The following is a 20,068-nucleotide window of genomic DNA, read 5'->3' on the forward strand; positions in this document are numbered from 1 at the left end:
ATAATTGCTCCCACAGTTGATTTCTTCAAACCAAGCTGCTTACCTATTGCAGATTCAGTCTTCCCAGCCTGGTGCAGGTCTACAATTTTGTTTCTGGTGTCCTTTGACAGCTCTTTGGTCTTGGCCATAGTGGAGTTTGGAGTGTGACTGTTTGAGGTTGTGGACAGGTGTCTTTTATACTGATAACAAGTTCAAACAGGTGCCATTAATACAGGTAACGAGTGGAGGACAGAGGAGCCTCTTAAAGAAGAAGTTACAGGTCTGTGAGAGCCAGAAATCTTGCTTGTTTGTAGGTGACCAAATACTTATTTTCCACCATAATTTGCAAATAAATTCATTAAAAATCCTATAATGTGATTTTCTGGAGAAAAAAAAATTCAATTTGTCTGTCATAGTTGACGTGTACCTATGATGAAAATTACAGGCCTCTCTCATCTTTTTAAGTGGGAGAACTTGCACAATTGGTGGCTGACTAAATACTTTTTTCCCCCACTGTATATATGTACATGAAGGCAGGGTAAAGTGACTAGGCATCAGGATAGATAATAATAAGGTATTTGAGGTAGATATGTACATGAAGGCAGGGTAAAGTGACTAGGCATCAGGATAGATAAAAATAAGGTATTTGAGGTAGATATGTACATGAAGGCAGGGTAAAGTGACTAGACATCAGGATAGATAATAATAAGGTATTTGAGGTAGATATGTACATGAAGGCAGGGTAAAGTGACTAGACATCAGGATATATAATAATAAGGTATTTGAGGTAGATATGTACATGAAGGCAGGGTAAAGTGACTAGGCATCAGGATAGATAACAATAAGGTATTTGAGGTAGATATGTACATGAAGGCAGGGTAAAGTGACTAGGCATCAGGATAGATAACAATAAGGTATTTGAGGTAGATATGTACATGAAGGCAGGGTAAAGTGACTAGGCATTAGGATAGATAATAAGAGTCAAATAATGAACAGAGCAGTGGCGTGTATTCATGGTCGCCAAGGGATGCCAGGCTTCCCCAAAAAAAAGAAGAAAAAAAAAAGAACATTAAATAATTTATCTTTTATCTCTCTGTGTTTCATAATTTTCTTTCAATTCGTAAGAGGCTGAATGTATCTCACAGGAGAAAGCATCCCAGCGAGCGAAACAGCGCCCCCTCTGTCTCTCTACGTGTAGGCCATTTATCTGCTACTGTCTGATCCAAACGAGTAGGACATTGTTGCCGCCCGTAGCATTGAATGCAAGGAAAGCCAGCGAACATTTGGCCTCCCTTGACAGAAAAAGTATACAAAATTGTGCCAATCAGCATTGAGCTAAACTGAGCGAACTCAACTGTGAATGGTCCTAGCTAAAAAATAAAAAATAAATGTCTAGGGGGAAGCCAGTTTGGATTTGGCATCTTCTATCAAATCGCTTTGAGAGCATACGTCGTTAACAAAAAACAACTTGAATTGTTGCATCTCGTTGTGTTGTTGTCCTCCGGTGGCTAGCTAGCTAAAATTGGCCCTTTCCTAAATTAGCCATGGATGGAGATCGGGATTTGGACTTGTGGTTTTACTTAATTGTCCGTACAGGCCAGTGATCATAACGGCGATTCTGATCCAACCATTAATTCATACATTGTTGTGCCCCCTGTCCTGAGAGGATATGTACTGTAGCTAGATGTAGAAAGCTAATGTTAACTAGCTAACGTTGCCCATGAGTGGAAGTTAGGCTAGTGAGAAAGCATTTTAGCCAGGTAGCCTAGGAAAAACAAATAAAAGGGTGTACTGTATGACATAGACTGTTTCGTCAACATGAAGGAGATGAGTAGGGTGAGTCGACTGGCTTCCCCAGTGATTTTACCCACGCACCGTGACTGGAACAGAGTAGTTTAAAAAGGTGGAAGAACAGAATAGTTTAAAAAAAGGTGGAAGAACAGAGTAGTTTGAATTCAGGGGGAAAATTACTGAGGATTTTGGACAGGAGAAGGTGTCTGAAGTGACTACGATTTTACATTTGAGTCATTCAGCAGACGCTCTTATCCAGAGCAACTTACAGTTAGTGAGTGCATACAGTTTATTATTATTTTTTTCATACTGGTCCCCTGTGGGAATCGAACCCACAACCCTGGCATTGCAAATGCCATGCTCTACCAACTGAGCTACACGGGACTATTTTAATACTGGACTTTGAACACTTGTCTTCACTGGTGGTTAAAGACCGTGCACAGATAGGGCCCTACCTGACAGATCACATGCCCCTTTCCCTTCCAGTCTCCAAAGTGCCGTTTTGGGTGGGTGGTGGTGTAATTTCCCCCCCAAATGTTTTTTTAAAAATACATTTTTAGTAATTGTTGTTCGGAACCCACTGCCCGCAAGTCATTGTCAAGTTCGCCACCCCCCACCCTGTCCGTTGGTTGCACTGGTTGATCTGCCCTGTATGGAGATTGCCCCGTTATCCAAACATGCATGGCTTGAGAGATGCGGTCACCGAATGTGTGTAGCTAGCTACCTACTTTAAAATAAAGTAAATCAAATTAAATATCAACAGTGCTGCCACAGCAGCATAACATTTGAATAACACTTGATCTTCATCAATATACGGTCTTGTTGGCTGATACGCGCAGCAGGGAGAGGCAGAAAGACAGAGAGCATCTTTCATTTTGAGCACCTGCCCCCTGAAAGGTCTGTGCACTGCCCTCTTAAAGACCGACCAGAGACTGCAGCCTGGTCTCATAAACTAGAAGTGAAATAGTAAATGTTCATCCGGGACACTTAAATGAGTATGATATGTTAAGTTTGGTATGGTTACATGAAATGGAAGGTTACTTTAGGGTGGTTGGTCAAAGTGGATCAGCCTGGTCTCATAGACTACACGTAACATAGTAAACGTAAATCCGGGACACTCAAATTAGTATGATATGTTACGTATTATAAACTATGTGGTTCAAGCCCTGAATGCTGATTGGCTGAAAGCCGTGGTATATCAGACCGTATACCATGGGTATGACAAAAAATGACTTTGGTAACCAGTTTATAATAGCAATAAGGTACCTCGGGGGTTTGTTGTAATGGCCAATATATCACGGCTAAGCGCTGTATCCAGGCATTCCGCTTTGTGTCATGCATAAGAACAGCCCTTAGCCGTGGTATATTGGCCGTACAACATAACCCCTCGGGATTTATTGCTTAATTGTATTGTTACATAAGACAGAAGGTTACTTAAGTCAAAAACGAAAAGTAGGGTGGTTAGTCACGGTGGATGGGTGGGTGTATAACGCGAACATCTAGCAACCCAAAGGTTGCGTGTTAGAATCTCATCACGGACAACTTTTGCATTTGAGCTAATTAGCAACTTTGCAACTTTTGCATTTGAGCTAATTAGCAACTTTGCAACTTTTGCATTTGAGCTAATTAGCAACTTTGCAACTACTTACTACTTTTTAGCTTCTTTGCAACTACTTAGCATGTTAGCTAACCCTTACCTTAACCCTTTAACTTAACTCCTAACCTTAACCCCTAACCCCTAGAGCTAGCTAATATTAGCGTTAGCCACCTAGCTAATGTTTGCGACAACAAATTGCAATTCGTAACATATTGTATGAATTGCAATTCGTAACATATTGTTTAATCATACGAATTGCAAAGTAAGCAGGGCAGAATGAGAAGCCACGCCCCCTGAATCAGTCTCCTAGATGTTGCTGTTTACTTTCTCACTCTATTTCCAGTAACTCAATTATGACTGAGATTTCATCTTAAATTAGTTTGAGGGCCAGAGTATGGTAGACTAATACCTTGTGGACAGATCTACGTAAACATAACTTGTACCGTAGAATCTGTCAGGAAGGAATGGGATGTGTGGGCTAACGAGCAGCATTAGTTCCAGCGTTTCGTTTTTTTTTTCGTCACTGGTTATTTGGACAAATCATGATTTCGCAGGTGTTAGCATCTTTTGAATTTTGGAAGGGTGAGGGGACATTTGGCCTGGGTTAACTGAGATTAGCTACACTCATACCTGTAGACGTCACATACACACTCTTGATTTTTACCAGTGGTATCTGTGAATACATGTGGTAAAACAATAGTCTTTCTCAATCTGCAAAACATGTAGTTTTATCTATAGCTCCATCTATGAATTTGGGAGTTGTTACGGTTCGCCCCACCCCTCAGATTGTGCCATCCACTTCATATGTTACTTTCCTTTTTCAGATCTCAGGACTGGTTGCCATGGAGACAAACGGGACAGTGACGTCTCCGCAGGACAGAGAGAAGACCTGTCTGAGTTCTAACGCAACTTCCACACACTATGGTTCCACAGCTGACAGCCTTCCTACTTCTGAACCGTCCACAGCAGAGACAACAGTCTTCTCTCCACTACGCTCCCATATAACAGTAGCCGTGCTCTGTTATATCAACTTAATCAATTACATGGACCGATACACAATCGCAGGTGAGAGTCTTTCAGCACTTCTATTGAAAACAGCTAAACACCTGCAGTCAAGCGTGCAACTTTCCCCTTTTTGCATGGTGGCTTGCATCACGTCACATCCACAGATTTATCACCTAGTCGCGGCTTGGGGAGTCGAACCAGCGACCTTTCACTTACTGACCAACACGCTCGTAACTGCTAAGCTACCTGCCACTACCTACATCAAGCTTGTGACTCTATAAACTTGTTGGATGCATTTGCTGTCTGTTTTGTTTTAGATAATGCATGGGCATTTCTGATGCTGATGAGTTATGGAGGGTCCCTTTTGTACTAACTAATGCAATACTGTTTCTGTTTTTTTCTCACAGGGGTCCTTTCCAGTATCCAGAAGTTCTTTGATATAGCTGACAGCACATCTGGACTACTACAGACAGGTATATATGATGATTCATATTTACATTCACTTCACACCCTGTTCTGTTATTGTGTTTACAACCACAACCTCATCATGCTGAGGGTGCAGAGTGCAGCGACCCTCACATTACAGGAAAACAAGAAGACGTTAGATCAACGATTACTTCACTTCCTGTGCAATGCTTATTGATACAATCTCAGGTTATCTGATTTTACTGTGCCTTGAGAAACTATTCACACCACTTGACTTTCTCCACATGTTGTGTTACTGCTTGAATTTAAAATGGATTACATTGAAATTTTTTGGTTACTGGCTTACGCAAAATACCCCAGTATGTTTTTAGAAATGTTTACAAATTAATTACAAACGAAAAGATGAAATGTCTGGAGTCTTTAAATATTCCAGCCCTTTGTTATGGCAAGCCGACATAAGTTCCAGAGGAAAAATGTGCACAACAAGTCACATAATAAATTGCGTGGACTCTGTGTGCAATAATAGTGTTTAACATGATTTATGAATCACAACCTCATCTCTGTACCCCACACATATAATTATCTGTAAGGTCCCTCAGTCGAGCAATGAATTTCAAACACAGATTCAACCACAATGACCAGGGAGGTTCTCCAATGCCTCACAAAGAAGGGAACCTATTGGTAGATGGGTTTAAAAAAAAGCAGCAGACATTAAATATCCCTTTGAGCATGGTGAAGTTATTAATTACACTTTGGATGGTGTATTATCTATCCTAATGCCTAGTTGGACCCAGTCTCTACAAAAATACAGGCGTCCTTCCTAACTCAGTTGCCAGAGAGAAAGTAAACTGCTCAGGGATTTCACCATGAGGCCAATGTTGACTTTAAAACAGTTACAGAGTTTAATGGCTGTGATAGGAGAAAACTGAGGATGGATCAACAACATTGTAGTTACTCCACAATACTAACCTAATTGACAGAGTGAAAAGAAGGAAGCCTGTACAGAATACAAATATTCAAAAACCATGCATCCTATTTTCAACAAGGCACTAAAGTAAAACTTTTAAAAATGTGGCAAAGCAATTAACATTTTGTCCTGAATACAAAGTGTTATGTTAGGGGCAAAAACAATACACAACACATTACTGAGTACCACGCTCCATTTTTCAAGCATAGTGGTGGGTAATGCTTGTAATCATTAAGGACTGGGGAGTTTTTCAGGATTAAAAATAAACAGAATACTAGAGGAAAACCTGGTTCAGTCTGCTTTCCACCAGACACTAGGAGATTAATTCACCTTTCAGCAGGACAATAACCTAAAACACAAGGCCAAATCAACACTGCTTACCAGGGACGGCTTGTTCAATAGGGCGATATGGGCGACGCACTGCCAAACGGGAAAAGGAAGGGATTTTTTTTCTAATCAATTATATCACGGCAACAGCAGTTATCAGTGTTCACGTCTGATCTGCCAGCCACTAAATGTCAAATCAGGCTAAAGTCGTGCTTCAAATGGCCCCGCCCGTTTTTGGGGCGATTTCAGTCAAGTTGAAAATCGCCCAGAAGTCTCTCATAGCCTGTCATGTAAAATCTATTTTTTTCACATTTCAAAGCTTTCAATACATTCTCTATGGGTGTCTGTGGGCTTGCACTTACGCGCTTTCGTCATACGTGACGTAACGTTGAACGTAACTAAGACAATGGCGGCTAGAAGCGTCTCTGTTGCGACCTGCAGTGCGGCGTTATTTTATGTTTTTAATTTGTAGACTTAGTTTACAAACATTCTGCCAACCATGGATTTCCAGTGGTTGGTTTTGGACTGATCTTGTTGATCGTGTACATACCCGCTACGAACGGACTAAATAATGAAAACGCTGCTGGCAGCTGAATCCCAATACAGCTGGGAGACTTGGCTGGATGAGTCCCGGACAGAGAAGTGGAGCCGGCCACCTTCACCCTGGTCAGAGCGGACCGCGATCCTGGTAAGAGAGCGACTCTGTACCCCGACATTGAACTGCTTTCTGTGTCATTGCGACCTTACTATCAATTCAATTCAATTTAAGGGCTTTATTGGCATGGGAAACGTGTGTTAACATTGCCAAAGCAAGGGAAGTAGATAGTAAACAAAAGTGAAATAAACAATAAATATTAACAGTAAACATTACACTCAGAAGTTTCAAAAGAATAAAGACATTTCAAATGTCATATTATGTATATATACAGTGTTGTTACAATGTGCAAATAGTTAAAGTACAAATGGGAAAATAAATAAACATAAATATGGGTTGTATTTACAATGGTGTTTGTTCTTCACTGGTTGCCCTTTTCTTGTGGCAACAGGTCACAAATCTTGCAGCTGTGATGGCACACTGTGGTTTTTCACCCAGTAGATAAGGGAGTTTATCAAAATTGGGTTTGTTTTCGAATTCTTTGTGGATCGCTGTAATCTGAGGGAAATATGTGTCTCTAATATGGTCATACATTTGGCAGGAGGTTAGGAAGTGCAGCTCAGTTTCCACCTCATTTTGTGGGCAGTGTGCACATAGCCTGTCTTCTCTTGAGAGCCAGGTCTGCCTACGGCGGCCTTTCTCAATAGCAAGGCTATGGTCACTGAGTCTGTACATAGTCAAAGCTTTCATTAAGTTTGGGTCAGTCACAGTGGTCAGGTATTCTGCCACTGTGTACTCTCTGTTTAGGGCCAAATAGCATTCTAGTTTGCTCTGTTTTTTTGTTTGTTCTTTCCAATGTGTCAAGTAATTCTCTTTTTGTTTTCTCATGATTTGGTTGGGTCTAATTGTGTTGTTGTTGTTGTTGTTGTTGTTGTCCTGGGGCTGTGTGGGGTCTGTTTGTGTTTGTGAACAGAGGCCCAGGACAAGCTTACTTAGGGGACTCTTCTCCAAGTTCATCTCTCTGTAGGTGATGGCTTTGTTATGGAAGGTTTGGGAATCGCTTCCTTTTAAGTGGTTACTATCTGCCCCGTGAGTTCCCCCAATTGTTTGTTACCGTTGTGTACTGTTGATAATCACAAGTTTACTGGAGAACTGAGACCAAGTAGAGACTTTGGACAGGGTGGATATGGTATAATAAAGGCAGTTTATTCAGAGGTAAAGATATCTGGAATCGCGTGCACGGACTCGTGCACGTGTGTAGGTCACCTAAATCATCAGAAAAATTGCCCCTCCTGAGAATTTTTTCAGGAGCCGCCACTGCTGCTTACCAAGAAGACTGTGAATGTTCCTGAGTGGCCGAGTTAGTTTTGACTTAAATCAACTTGAAAATCTATGGCAAGACCTTAAAATGGTTGTCTAGCAATGATCAACAACCAATTGGACAGAGTTTGAAGAGTTTAGAAAAGCATAAAGGGAAAATGTTGAACAATCCAGAGCTGTATTCGATTGTGATGTAAATTGAGTATGTAGTATGCTTATTGGTCATAGTATGGATATAGTTAGTATGCCAAAAGTTCCAAGATGTCGTACTACATTCGGCAAAATTCAAAGTATACAAGCAGTGGACACTATTTCCGGGTTTTTAGGGCCCATAATGCAATTCTCCAGAAGATGGGCGTGGCTTCACAACATTTTCAGATTTGAAGAAAATGGCGGAAAATATGCAGTCGAAGTCCGACGTGAGCGGATACACATTTGTTGCTTTAATTATGACAAATGTTAAGAAAATGTTGCGCAATGTAATAAAAATAGTAATGTCTTCTCAAATAAGTTACACGTTATGTTGGCTGACAATTTGTTAGCTACGCTAGCTTTACGAACCGCATAGCATATCATTACAGCAGTTGCTTGTATGTACCAGTATGTTAGCTAGGTACCTAACGTTAGTTGGCTACTTTTATTTATTTTATTTTATTTTACCTTTATTTAACTAGGCAAGTCAGTTAAGAACAAATTCTTATTTACAATGGCGGCCTACACTGGCCAAACCTGGACGACGCTGGGCCAATTGTACGCTGCCCTATACTAATACATGGAACTTGCCAGTATATTAACTATATGCTATCTAACTAACTACCCAACGTTTATTGACTTGATTATTCACGTCATGCTTAGCTAAGTGGTATAGTCGTTGTGCGTTCTCAACGGACATTGTTAGTGGAGTAATAAGATGTCTAGCTAGTAATTTCTTATGCTAACAAGCTAGCAAGAAGTTGCATAGCAACAGCATGAACTGGTAGACAGGCGACGCGCTAGTACACTCAACTGAAAGGGTACCGTTCGTTTACAGTATACTAAAATGAACTAATAGTAGGTAGTATATACTCATTAAGTATGTAGTATACAGTATGTCAGTATGGGTATTCGAACACAGCTCAGGTGTGGAAAGCTCTTACAGACTTACCCAAAAAGACTCGCAGCCGTAAAGGTGCTTCTACGAAGTATTGACTCAGGGGTGTGAATACTCATGTAAATGAGATATTTCTGTATTTCATTTTCAAAAAATTAGCAAAAATGTCTAAAAACATGTTTTTACTTTGTCATTATGGTGTATTATGTGTAGATGGGTGAGATATATATTTTTTGAATGCATTTTCAATTCAGGCTGTAACACAACAAAATGTGGAATGAGTCAAGGGGTTTGAATACGTTCTGAAGGCTCTGTACATGTTCTGTTTAATCACAGAATGGTTTTTACCACATCTCTTAATCATGTGCATTTAGTTCTGGGTATGTTGGTCTTGATTGTGTTTTCACATGTAACATATTGTCCAGTGTAGGCGACATTTTATACTTTATCTGCTCCGACTGAATCCTAGTGACCATCTGGTCCTATGGACCAGGACGTGTGTCGGAAAACAGATCACCTCTCACTCTAACACTGACTGGGCCATATAATGAAGGCATTGTGGAGATGCAGCACCGAGGTAGACTTAACCAATACAAGCTGATTAAGGCAACAACATTAGACTATCTCAGAGCCCTTTTTTACTTTCACCCCCAGGCTTCTCAGTCAGAAGCATAGTGCAGCAGTATTTGTCAATAGTTTTAACGATGCTTTCCTCACCGTGGCGTATTGCATTATCAACATAAACATTTTTCCTTGCATTGTGGCTGCAGTTATTGGTAAAAAAAAAACTGTAGTGTCATGATGGCAGGCATTTTGTTTTGAATGCCTTTATGAGGAGATAGTTCCTCACTCCAACAAAATGAATAATCCAGTCTCATGATGTTGCAAACTGTAAAACGTCATTTTAATGTAATAAATATTTATGTCACGCCCTGACTCAGGGGACGCTTAAATGTTGAGTCAGGGTGTGTATATTCTATGTTGTGTGTTTTCTATGTTTCGATCTATTATGTGAAGATCTATGTTGGCCGGTGTGGTTCCCAATCAGAGGCAGCTGTAGCTCGTTGTCTCTGATTGGGGACCATACTTAGGCAGCCTATTGGCACTATTGGGTTGTGGGATCTTGTTCCTTGTAAGGTATGTTGTGTGTGCTACCTTGGACTTCACGTGTCGTTGGTTTATTGTTTTTTCGTGTGTTTATTCAGTGTAAATAAACATGTACGTATATCACGCTGCGCCTTGGCCTGACCCGTCATTAAACGAACGTGACAATTTAGGGGTAGATCAGCTTTAATATTGCAGATTGTGGCTTCTATCAATGTAATTGTTTGGATAATTTCCAATCCCCATATATATTTTTTGTGTATATATATATACAGTGCATTCGGTTTATATACAGTGCATAGTTTTTTCCCCCTCATTAATCTTCACACAATATCCCATAATGACAAAGCAAAAACAGGTTTTTAGGAATTTTTGCAAATGTATAAAAAAATAAAAAAAGTATATTACATTTCCATAAGTATTCAGACCCTTTACTCAGTACTTTGTTGAAGATCCTTTGGTAGCGATTACAGCCTCGAGTATTCTTGGGTATGACGCTACAAGCTTGGCACACCTGTATTTGGGGAGTTTCTCCCATTCTTCTCTGCAGATCCTCTCAAGCTCTGTCAGGTTGGATGGGGAGCGTCGCTGAACAGCTATTTTCAGGTCTCTCCAGAGATGTTTGATCGGGTTCAAGTCCGGGCTTTGGCTGGGCCACTCATGGACATTCAGAGACTTGTCTCGAAGCCACTCCTGCGTTGTTTTGGCTGTGTGCTTAGGGTCGTTGTCCTGTTGGAAGGTGAACCTTCGCCCCAGTCTGAGGTCCTGAGAGCTCTGGAGCAGGTTTTCATCAAGGATCTCTCTGTACTTTGCTCCGTTTATCTTTCCCTCGATCCTGGCTAGTCTCCCAGTCCCTGCCACTGAAAAACATCCCACAGCATGATGCTGCCACCACCATGCTTCACCGTAGGGATGGTGTCAGATTTCCTCCAGACGTGACGGTTGGCATTCAGGCCAAAGAGTTTAATCTTGGTTTCATCAGACCAGAGGATCTTGTTTCTCATGGTCTGAGAGTCCTTTAGGTGCCTTTTGGCAAACTCCGATGGTAACTCTGACAGCGCTTCAGAGTTCCTCTATGGAGATGGGAGAAACTTCCAGAAGTACAACCATCTCTGCAGCGCTCCGCCAATCAGGTCTTTATGGTAGAGTGGCCAGACGGAAGCCACTCCTCAGTAAAAGGCACATGTGCCGGTTGAGAGAATGCCAAGAGTGTGCAAAGCTGTCATCAAGGCAAAGGGTGGCTACTTTGAAGAATCTCAAATATAAAATATATTTTAAAATAAATAAATAAATATATTATTTATTTATTTTAAAATATACTGTACCAGTCAAAAGTCTGGACACACCTACTCATTCAAGGGTTTTTCTTTATTTTTACTATTTTCTACATTGTAGAATAATATTGAAGACATAATAACTATTAAATAACACGTATTGAATCATGTAGTAACCAAAAAAGTTTTGATGTCTTCACTATTATTCTACAATGTAGAAAATAGTAAAAATAAAGAAAAACCCTTGAATGTGTAGGTGTGTCCAAACGTTTGACTGGTACTGTATATATTTTCCTTCTTCATTATTTTCCCCTAACCCTACCACCCCTCCCCTAACTGGAGTAAACTAATGGACAACAATACTTAGGCTTCTACTTCCACCAATACTTAGGCTTCTACTTCCACCAATACTTAGGCATCTACTTCCACCAATACTTAGGCATCTACTTCCACCAATACTTAGGCTTCTACTTCCACCAATACTTAGGCATCTACTTACACCAATACTTAGGCTTCTACTTCCACCAATACTTAGGCTTCTACTTCCACCAATACTTAGGCTTCTACTTCCACCAATACTTAGGCTTCTACTTCTCACCCAACAAAATGAATCATCCTGTCTCATGATGTTGCAAACTGTAAACACACTTAAATTGTTAATGCGTTTACAGTTTTCATCTGCAGTTTCATTATTTTGGCTCCAATCTTTGGGTACCTTGGCGACCGCTACAACAGGAAGTTCATAATGATTGGCGGGCTGAGTGTGTGGGTGGTGACGACCCTGAGCAGCTCTTTTGTCACAGAATCGGTAAGTAAAACATTGGCTTTGTTCAAGAGCATCAAAACCGTGATGTATCATGGGTAAAATTGTGACTGACTGACTGACTGATCTACAAATAATATTTAGTAGTTATTTATGATGCTAGGTGATTTGTAGATCAGTCAGGCTCGACTCGCCTTTAAAGGGCCAATCTGTGATTGCTACCTAACTTTTTGTGACTTTTTAAATTAATGATATATGGCTATTGATTCTTGAAGAATATAATGTATAAATGCCTCATAAGCTTAGTTAAACTGTCTAACCCCATCAGAACCCCAAATATGGCCTTGTTTTGTTTATAACATGCGCAGTTAGAGCTAGTCCAGGATGTGACTTAGCCTGCTAGCTCAGTGCTGCCACCGCTCGTTGTGGATCTCGACGTTGAAGGCCGACCAGGGTACTGCAGGCTGCTTATATGATCCTTGTAACTTCTTCTGTGTACGATTTTAAAATGATTGGTGCAAGGGACGCACAGTTGGGTCTGAAATTATGGACACCCTTGATAAAGATTAGCAATAATGACTATAAAATTAAATAATTCTACTACTGAGCTATATTGAGCTATTAATATTGAAATAGTGAGCTATACTGAGCTATCCAAAAAATTTGGGAAATGATATTATTTTATACTGATACAATTTTTGAGAAAGAGATTTTGTTTAGAAACGTATTCTATTCTTATTTTCAATAAAAGTAACTCCAAAATGACACAATACATGATTAACCATTCATTTCTATTCTATCCAAAACGAACTGCAAATGCATCCAACAAGTTTGTAGAGTCACAAGCTTAATAATGTAGGTAGTGGCAGGTAGCCTAGCGGTTAAAAGCGTTTGGCCAATAAATGAAAGGTGCTGATTCGAATCCCCGAAACGACTAGGTGAAAAATCTGCCCTTGAGCAAGGCACTTAACCCTAATTGCTCCTGTAAGTCGCTCTGCGTAAGTGCATCTGCTGAATTACTGAAATGTAAATGTAATCAATGCGTTCTAAGAATATGGTACCAAATACTACACTTTTGACTACTTTATTTATAACAATCTTTAGGGCTGTCAATCATTTTGATCTTTTTGAGGTTTGTTTTTATTACTTGTTAAACAAAATCTCTTTCTCTGACCAATTGTATTAGTGTAATAATAAAAATGTCCATACAATATAGCTCAGTATTTGAATTATTTATTTTATACAGTCGTTATTGCTCATCTTTATCAAGGGTGTCAATAATTTCAGACCCCTCTATACATCTGGTGTACTAGAAGCAAGTATTGGCACCATGAAAAAATATATTTACACAAATATTGCCCACCAAGATTGCCATTTTCCCATTCACTATAATGGGGGATCCTGCTTTCTGAAAACAACAGTGTGTAGTATCCCGGTCAGGCCTTTAACTTCATGGCTTCAATGAGAGGGGGCAGTCGTTCTCCCCTGGAGTGGACTGGTTAAAGCTTCAGTATTGTTGTATTGTCAGTATTTCTGGCTGCTGGTGCTGTTGAGAGCCCTGGTGGGGACTGGAGAGGCCAGCTATTCCACCATCGCCCCTACCATCATAGGAGACCTGTTCTCTGGAGCCAAGAGGACCATGATGATCGCTGCCTTCTACATATTCATCCCTGTTGGAAGGTCAGATTCTACAGAGGAGCTTAATAATCCTCATGTTGCCATCAACATACTACACCATGGTCTGCGTCTGAAATGGCTATTCCCTATTTAGTGTTCATGTGAAGTGTGCACTGTATCCATGTCCCCTGTAGCTCAGTGGGTAGAGCATGGCGCTTGCAACGCCAGGGTTGTGGGTTTGTTTCCCACGGGGGGGGTGTTAAGTGAATTATTTAACAAACTATTTCAGTGTCTCTGTGCGTCTCCCAAAAGGTTGTAAGTCTTTTGGGATTTAAGTAACGGCCAGAGTCCCGGTCTGCATAGTCAGAGATTTATTCATTGAGAATTCTGCCATCACAATTTCAGAGTCCATCTTTTATACTCATACGTCATACAAACATCCCTCCCCTCTGTAGGCGGGCTTTCTTATCATAGCCTACTCCCTGCATTCCTCAGTTATCGCCGTTCTCACAATATTCTGCACCATGTTTTCATAACAGTTTCTCTCCTCCCTAAATTCCTCAGTTATCAGTTGCCTGTAGGCAGTTCTCCTTGTCCTTTGTTGTCTGGCCTAACTCTTACTCACATTGCTAAATAGTAGCTCAATGCCATAGTCTTTACTGGTCCTACGCTCACACATTTCTAACACATTATACACAATTTCAGGGTGTAATAATTAGTCATTAATAATTAATCTATCAGGGGGCCAGTATGAAAATGTATGCACTCACTAACTGTAAGTTGCTCTGGATAAGAGCGTCTGCTAAGTGACTCAAATCTAAATGCATCTTGCTCTAGTGGTTTTGCAAAATAGCACAAACTGCGTAGTCAAGTCACAGGCAAGGGGAATCACACTGTTGGTATGCTAATTGTGTAAGCGTATTAAGACTGGAGAAAGAAAGCAAACAAAGTGTAAAATAAGTCTCTGCAACCGAGCAGAACGTTGGGCACTAGCATTCCATTTGGGCACTAGCATTCCATTTGGGCACTAGCATTCCATTTGGGCACTAGCATTCCATTTGGGCACTAGCATTCCATTTGGGCACTAGCATTCCATTTGGGCACTAGTATTCCATTTGGGCACTAGCATTCCATTTGGGCACTAGCATTCCATTTGGGCACTAGCATTCCATTTGGGCACTAGCATTCCATTTGGGCACTAGCATTCCATTTGGGCACTAGCATTCCATTTGGGCACTAGCATTCCATTTGGGCACTAGCATTCCATTTGGGCACTAGCATTCCATTTGGACACTAGGCTAGCTTCACATTGTCAATGTCCTCCTGTTTGTGTGTTTTTCAGTGGTCTGGGATTCATAATAGGATCCTCCGTTGCCAATGCCACTGGAGACTGGCGTTGGGCCTTACGGGTAAGTCCCAGAAAGACAGAAACGCAACCTATTCTATTGAAATAAAACAACACACCTCCAGCTCCCATGTTGTGACACACATCTTTTATAACACACCTCTAATCCACACACCGTGACACATTATCTTCTCAGTATTTCATCAGGATTGTATTCATTACAGAAACCGTTTACCGTTTAAGAACCAAACGGAAGCAAACAGAGCAAATGTAATGAAATGGGGAGGTACCTACAAAATACCTGAATTTGTCCAATAGAAACTCTCGTTTGCGTTTTCCGTTTGGAGTAAACGGTTTCTGTTGCGAAACGTTTTGAAACAGAATCAGTGTAATTATTAGACCCCTGGCTCCCTGTCATGAAATAATGTCATTTGAGATCAGACCGTAGTAGCTCTATCTATATTGTATCTGAAGAAGCAGGTGAAATCATGTCATCCCTTCTGAGTCCTAGTGACAGAGAGCAAGAGTAGACATTTTCTCTGGTTGATGACTCATATTGTCTGTCCTGTCTGTCTGTCTGTCCGTCCGTCTGTCTCAGCTCAATCCCATCCTAGGTTCCCTGGGTCTGCTCCTGCTGGCTGTGTTGTGCCCCAACCCACCAAGAGGGGCCTCTGACACCCACGGAGGAAGTACCATAGAGCACACCTCGTACCTGGAGGACGTCAAGTACCTTCTGAAGAAGTGGGAGAAAATGACAACGCATCTCTTAACACATTGTCAAATCATCTTATCTCCTTGATTGAATACCGTGTCTCCGACTCAGGGCTGGCACTAGCCTTTTCGGGGGCCGCCCACCTCGCGGGCCAAATTTTTAGTGGCCCTTCTCTTGGTGGTGGAGAGAAAGAAAATAGGCATTTTACAGCTACACTATATAAACAAAAGTATGTGGACACCCCTTCAAATTAGTGGATTCGTCTATTTCAGCCACACCTGTTGCTGACAGGTGTATAGAATCGAGCACACAGCCATGTAATCTCCAAAGACAAACATTGGCAGTAGAATGGCCTGTACTGAAGATCTCCGTGACTTTCAACGTGGCGCTGTCATAGGATGCCACCTCCTTTCCAACAAGTCAGTTTGTCAAATTTCGGCCCTGCTAGAGCTGCGCCGGTGAACTGTAAGTGCTGTTATTGTGAAGTGGAAACGTCTAGGAGAAACAACGGCTCAGATGCGAAGTGGCCAAACAAGCTCACAGAACAGGACCGCTGAGTGCTGAAGCGCGTAGCGTGTAAAAATGGTCTGTCCTTGGTTGCAACACTCACTACCGAGTTCCAAACGGCCTCTGGAAGCAACATCAGCACAATAACTGTTCGTCGGGAGCTTCATGAAATGTGTTTCCATGGCCGAGCAGCCGCACACAAGCCTATGATCACCATGCGCAATGCCAAGCTTCGGCTGGAGTGTTGTAAAGCTTGTCACCATTGGACTCTGGAGCAGTGGAAACGCGTTCTCTGGAGTGATGACGTTTCACCATCTTGAAGTCCAACTGATGAATCTGGGTTTGGCGGATGCCAGGAGAACGCTACCTGCTCCAATGCATAGTGCCAAATGTAAAGTTTGGTGGAGCAGAAATAATGGTATGGGGCTGTTTTTAATTGATTCAGGCTAGGCTTTAGTTCCAGTGAAGGGAAATCTTAACGCTACAGCATACAATGACATTCTAGATGATTCTGTGCTTCCAACTTCGTGGCAACAGTTTGGGGAAGGCAGGCCCTTTCCTGTTTCAGCATGACAATGCCCCCATGCACAAAGCGAGGTCCATACAGAAATGGTTTGTCTAGATCGGTGTGGAAGAACTTGACTGGCCTGCACAGAGCCCTGACCTCAACCCCATCGAACAATTTTGGGATGAATTGGAACGCCGACTGCGAGCCAGGCCTAATCGCCTAACATCAGTGCCCGACCTCACTAATGCTCTTGTAGCTGAATGGAAGCAAGTCTCTGCAGAAAACCTTCCCAGAAGAGTGGAGGCTGTTATAGCAGCAAAGGGGCGGGGATCAACTCCATATTAATGCCCATGATTTTGGAATGAGATTTTCAACGAGCAGGTGTCCACATACTTTTGCTCATGTAGTGTATTTTCCTGAAATACTACACATTTTGTCATGGGTGTAGAGAAAATGTTGCAGTTAAAAAAAAAAACTAAATGTATGCAATGCTACGCATTTTGCCATGGGGGCAGAGAACATTTTGCAGTTTTAAAGATTATTTCCTGCAATTCTACACATTTTGCCATCACTTATATGATGATTTTGCCGTGTTAATATGATGAGAGGGACTAACAAAATCAATGGGGGCCCCCAGGAGGTCCGGGGCCTGCCTACCTGGTTGGTAATTCAGCCAGGATTACTAGCTCAGTTGGTAGAGCATGGCGCTTGCAACGCCAGGATTGTGGGTTCGATTCCCACGGGGGGCCAGTATGAAAAATGTATGCTCTGGATAAGAGCGTCTGCTAAATGACTAAAATGTAAATGTAGATAGCTGGCTAGATTAATTAGCCTCACAATCTATAACATTTTAGCTGACATGGATAAATGAGTGACTGTCAGTGACTGACATAACAAGAGGAAAACTGCGGATGCACAACCACATTTCTAAATTGCACCTTTGTCTAACTAAGTTAAGACCCTGACTGAGTTCCCTTAAATAAAAAATAAATAAATAAAAACAGTGGGTAGGGGGGCCTGCTAGCCATGCAGTAGGGTTACAAAGGAAGGGTATATTACTGGTAACTTTCAAAGTTTACCAGTAAACTACCGGAATTTTGGAAACTTTCAGGATTTTATGGAATTTTCATAACATGTCAAATATATTAAAAATACGTTTATTTAAAAATAAAAATAAATAGAAATGACAAAGGTGTGAAACGTTCTCCAAAATATAACTCGTCAACTTAGTGAATGCTGTTTTGTTTAATATCTCTCTCTGTTCCTCCTTGCAGTAAGAGCTTTGTGTGGTCGTCTCTGGGAGTGACTGCCATGGCTTTTCTGACTGGAGCTCTGGCCTTCTGGACACCCACCTTACTGAGCCGAGCTCAGGTGACTCAGGGCATCAAACCACCTTGCATCGCTGAACCGTGCGACCCCTCCGACAGGTATGAATTAATTAATTAATTAATTGGTGGATAGATGAATGAACAAATTAATGAAAACCTTTTATTTTTTTATTTTTATTTTTTTGCCTGACCTCTGACCTTTTCATTCTCTTTGCTTGAATTCCTTGAAACAATATCCCTTTAGTTACATGTTTCAACTGTTTGTTTGTCTTTCTGTCCAGTTACATCTTCGGGGTGGTGACGGTGTTGACGGGTATTTTGGGTGTTTCGTTGGGCAGCACCATCTCCAGGAGACTGAGGGACAGGGTGCCCAATGCAGACCCCCTCATCTGTGCTGTGGGTATGCTCAGCTCCGCACCCTGCTTCTTCACCGCCATCGTACTGGCGTCTACAAGCATCCCTGCCACTTATGTATGACATCAGCTCTTTAGCTTTTTTTGCTTGCTCTTTGGAGTCTATGCCAGGTTACTGTAAAATCTCTTTGTGACAAGTGCTGATGCACAAAATACTTCATAAATTCATTTGATTGAGGTCCTGCTCACGCTAGGAGCTGCTAAAAACGCATATGAACAAATATTACGTTGACCAGATGTTGTTTTGGAAACCTGTAAACGTGTCATTCTGCTCAGGTGTTCATCGGCATTGGGGAGACTCTATTGTCACTGAACTGGGCCATTATAGCGGATATCCTCCTGGTGAGTTTGATTCACTGATATCTTGTGACCCTTCGAATTGCAAAGTGCATTAACCAATCAGTCAGTGAGTTAGGCCTATGTTCCTGTGTGACAAAGTTGACATGCCTTTCCTACCCTGCATCCAAAGAATTGATTTGAGCAAGCTAGTTCTTGATTCTACTTATGTGACAAAGCCTGATATATATATATATATATATATATATATATATATATTGCAGTGTATTTATAAGTCAATGAGTTCACCTCGATGTATTCTCTTCTCAGTATGTGGTGGTGCCAACCAGGAGGGCTACAGCTGAAGCTCTGCAGATCATGGTCTGTCATCTCCTAGGCGATGCCGGAAGCCCTTACCTGCTAGGAGCTGTAAGACTGTCATTTATGGTTGAATCAAAATCGCTCAGACATACAGTATGGTGTGTATGTCGCAGGTTGACATTTATTGGGATGAGTCTTGTCCTTGAGGCAGAACTGAGCGATTTCTGCTAGATGTGCCAACTGCAAAGTCAAAATTGTGTATATTGGAAAAAAAATCATGAAAACTAAAATGAGCTTTTTGGTCTTAATTTAAGGTTAGGGTTAGTAATTTGTGTTAGCAGTGTGGTTAGATCTAAAATCATATTTGATGACTTTGTGGCTGTGCCAGCTAGTGACCACTCTGCAGGGCTGCCTCCAGAACAAGATTCATGATGAAAAATGCTAACCTGCGTGTACGTCAGTAACCAGTGACCATCAGGGTTGAGGTCAATTCCTCATAAAATTCTCATTGATTTGACTGAATTGAAATGGTATTGAGCACGACCCTGATATGACTACTGTCTCTCCTCTTGCCCCCCCTATCGGTCAGTAGATCTCTGATGCTCTGAGTAGAGACCAGTCTGACTCTCATGCGTGGCGTTTCCGTAGTCTGGAGTACAGTTTCCTGCTGTGCCCCTTCGTAGGTGTCCTGGGCGGGCTCTTCTTCCTCATGACAGCCCTCTACATCACAAAGGACAGGAAGAACGCTGAGCTTCTCACTGCAGGTACTATAGTGACGTATGGCTTCATATGGGTATATAATA

The 20,068-nt window shown here is 41.5% G+C and overlaps 1 protein-coding gene across 2 annotated transcripts in view; it reads left to right on the top strand.

Moving 5' to 3' along the window:
• Positions 1 to 20,068, top strand: part of spns3 (spinster homolog 3 (Drosophila)) — a 29,121-nt gene that overhangs the window by 7,674 nt on the left and 1,379 nt on the right. Inside the window, exons 2-12 of one of the 2 annotated variants that reach the window (XM_041893479.1) lie at positions 4,192 to 4,432; positions 4,780 to 4,845; positions 12,147 to 12,283; positions 13,767 to 13,918; positions 15,198 to 15,264; positions 15,799 to 15,941; positions 18,202 to 18,354; positions 18,537 to 18,726; positions 18,945 to 19,010; positions 19,275 to 19,373; positions 19,858 to 20,029. In XM_041893479.1, the coding sequence (XP_041749413.1) occupies positions 4,192 to 4,432; positions 4,780 to 4,845; positions 12,147 to 12,283; positions 13,767 to 13,918; positions 15,198 to 15,264; positions 15,799 to 15,941; positions 18,202 to 18,354; positions 18,537 to 18,726; positions 18,945 to 19,010; positions 19,275 to 19,373; positions 19,858 to 20,029 (1,486 nt within the window). Of the gene's footprint in view, positions 1 to 4,191; positions 4,433 to 4,779; positions 4,846 to 12,146; positions 12,284 to 13,766; positions 13,919 to 15,197; positions 15,265 to 15,798; positions 15,942 to 18,201; positions 18,355 to 18,536; positions 18,727 to 18,944; positions 19,011 to 19,274; positions 19,374 to 19,857; positions 20,030 to 20,068 lie in introns of those variants that run through there. The other variant, XM_041893480.1, reaches the window with a different exon arrangement.

The sequence above is a fragment of the Coregonus clupeaformis genome, chromosome 13, assembly GCF_020615455.1.
Source record: "Coregonus clupeaformis isolate EN_2021a chromosome 13, ASM2061545v1, whole genome shotgun sequence".
Taxonomy (NCBI): domain Eukaryota; kingdom Metazoa; phylum Chordata; class Actinopteri; order Salmoniformes; family Salmonidae; genus Coregonus; species Coregonus clupeaformis.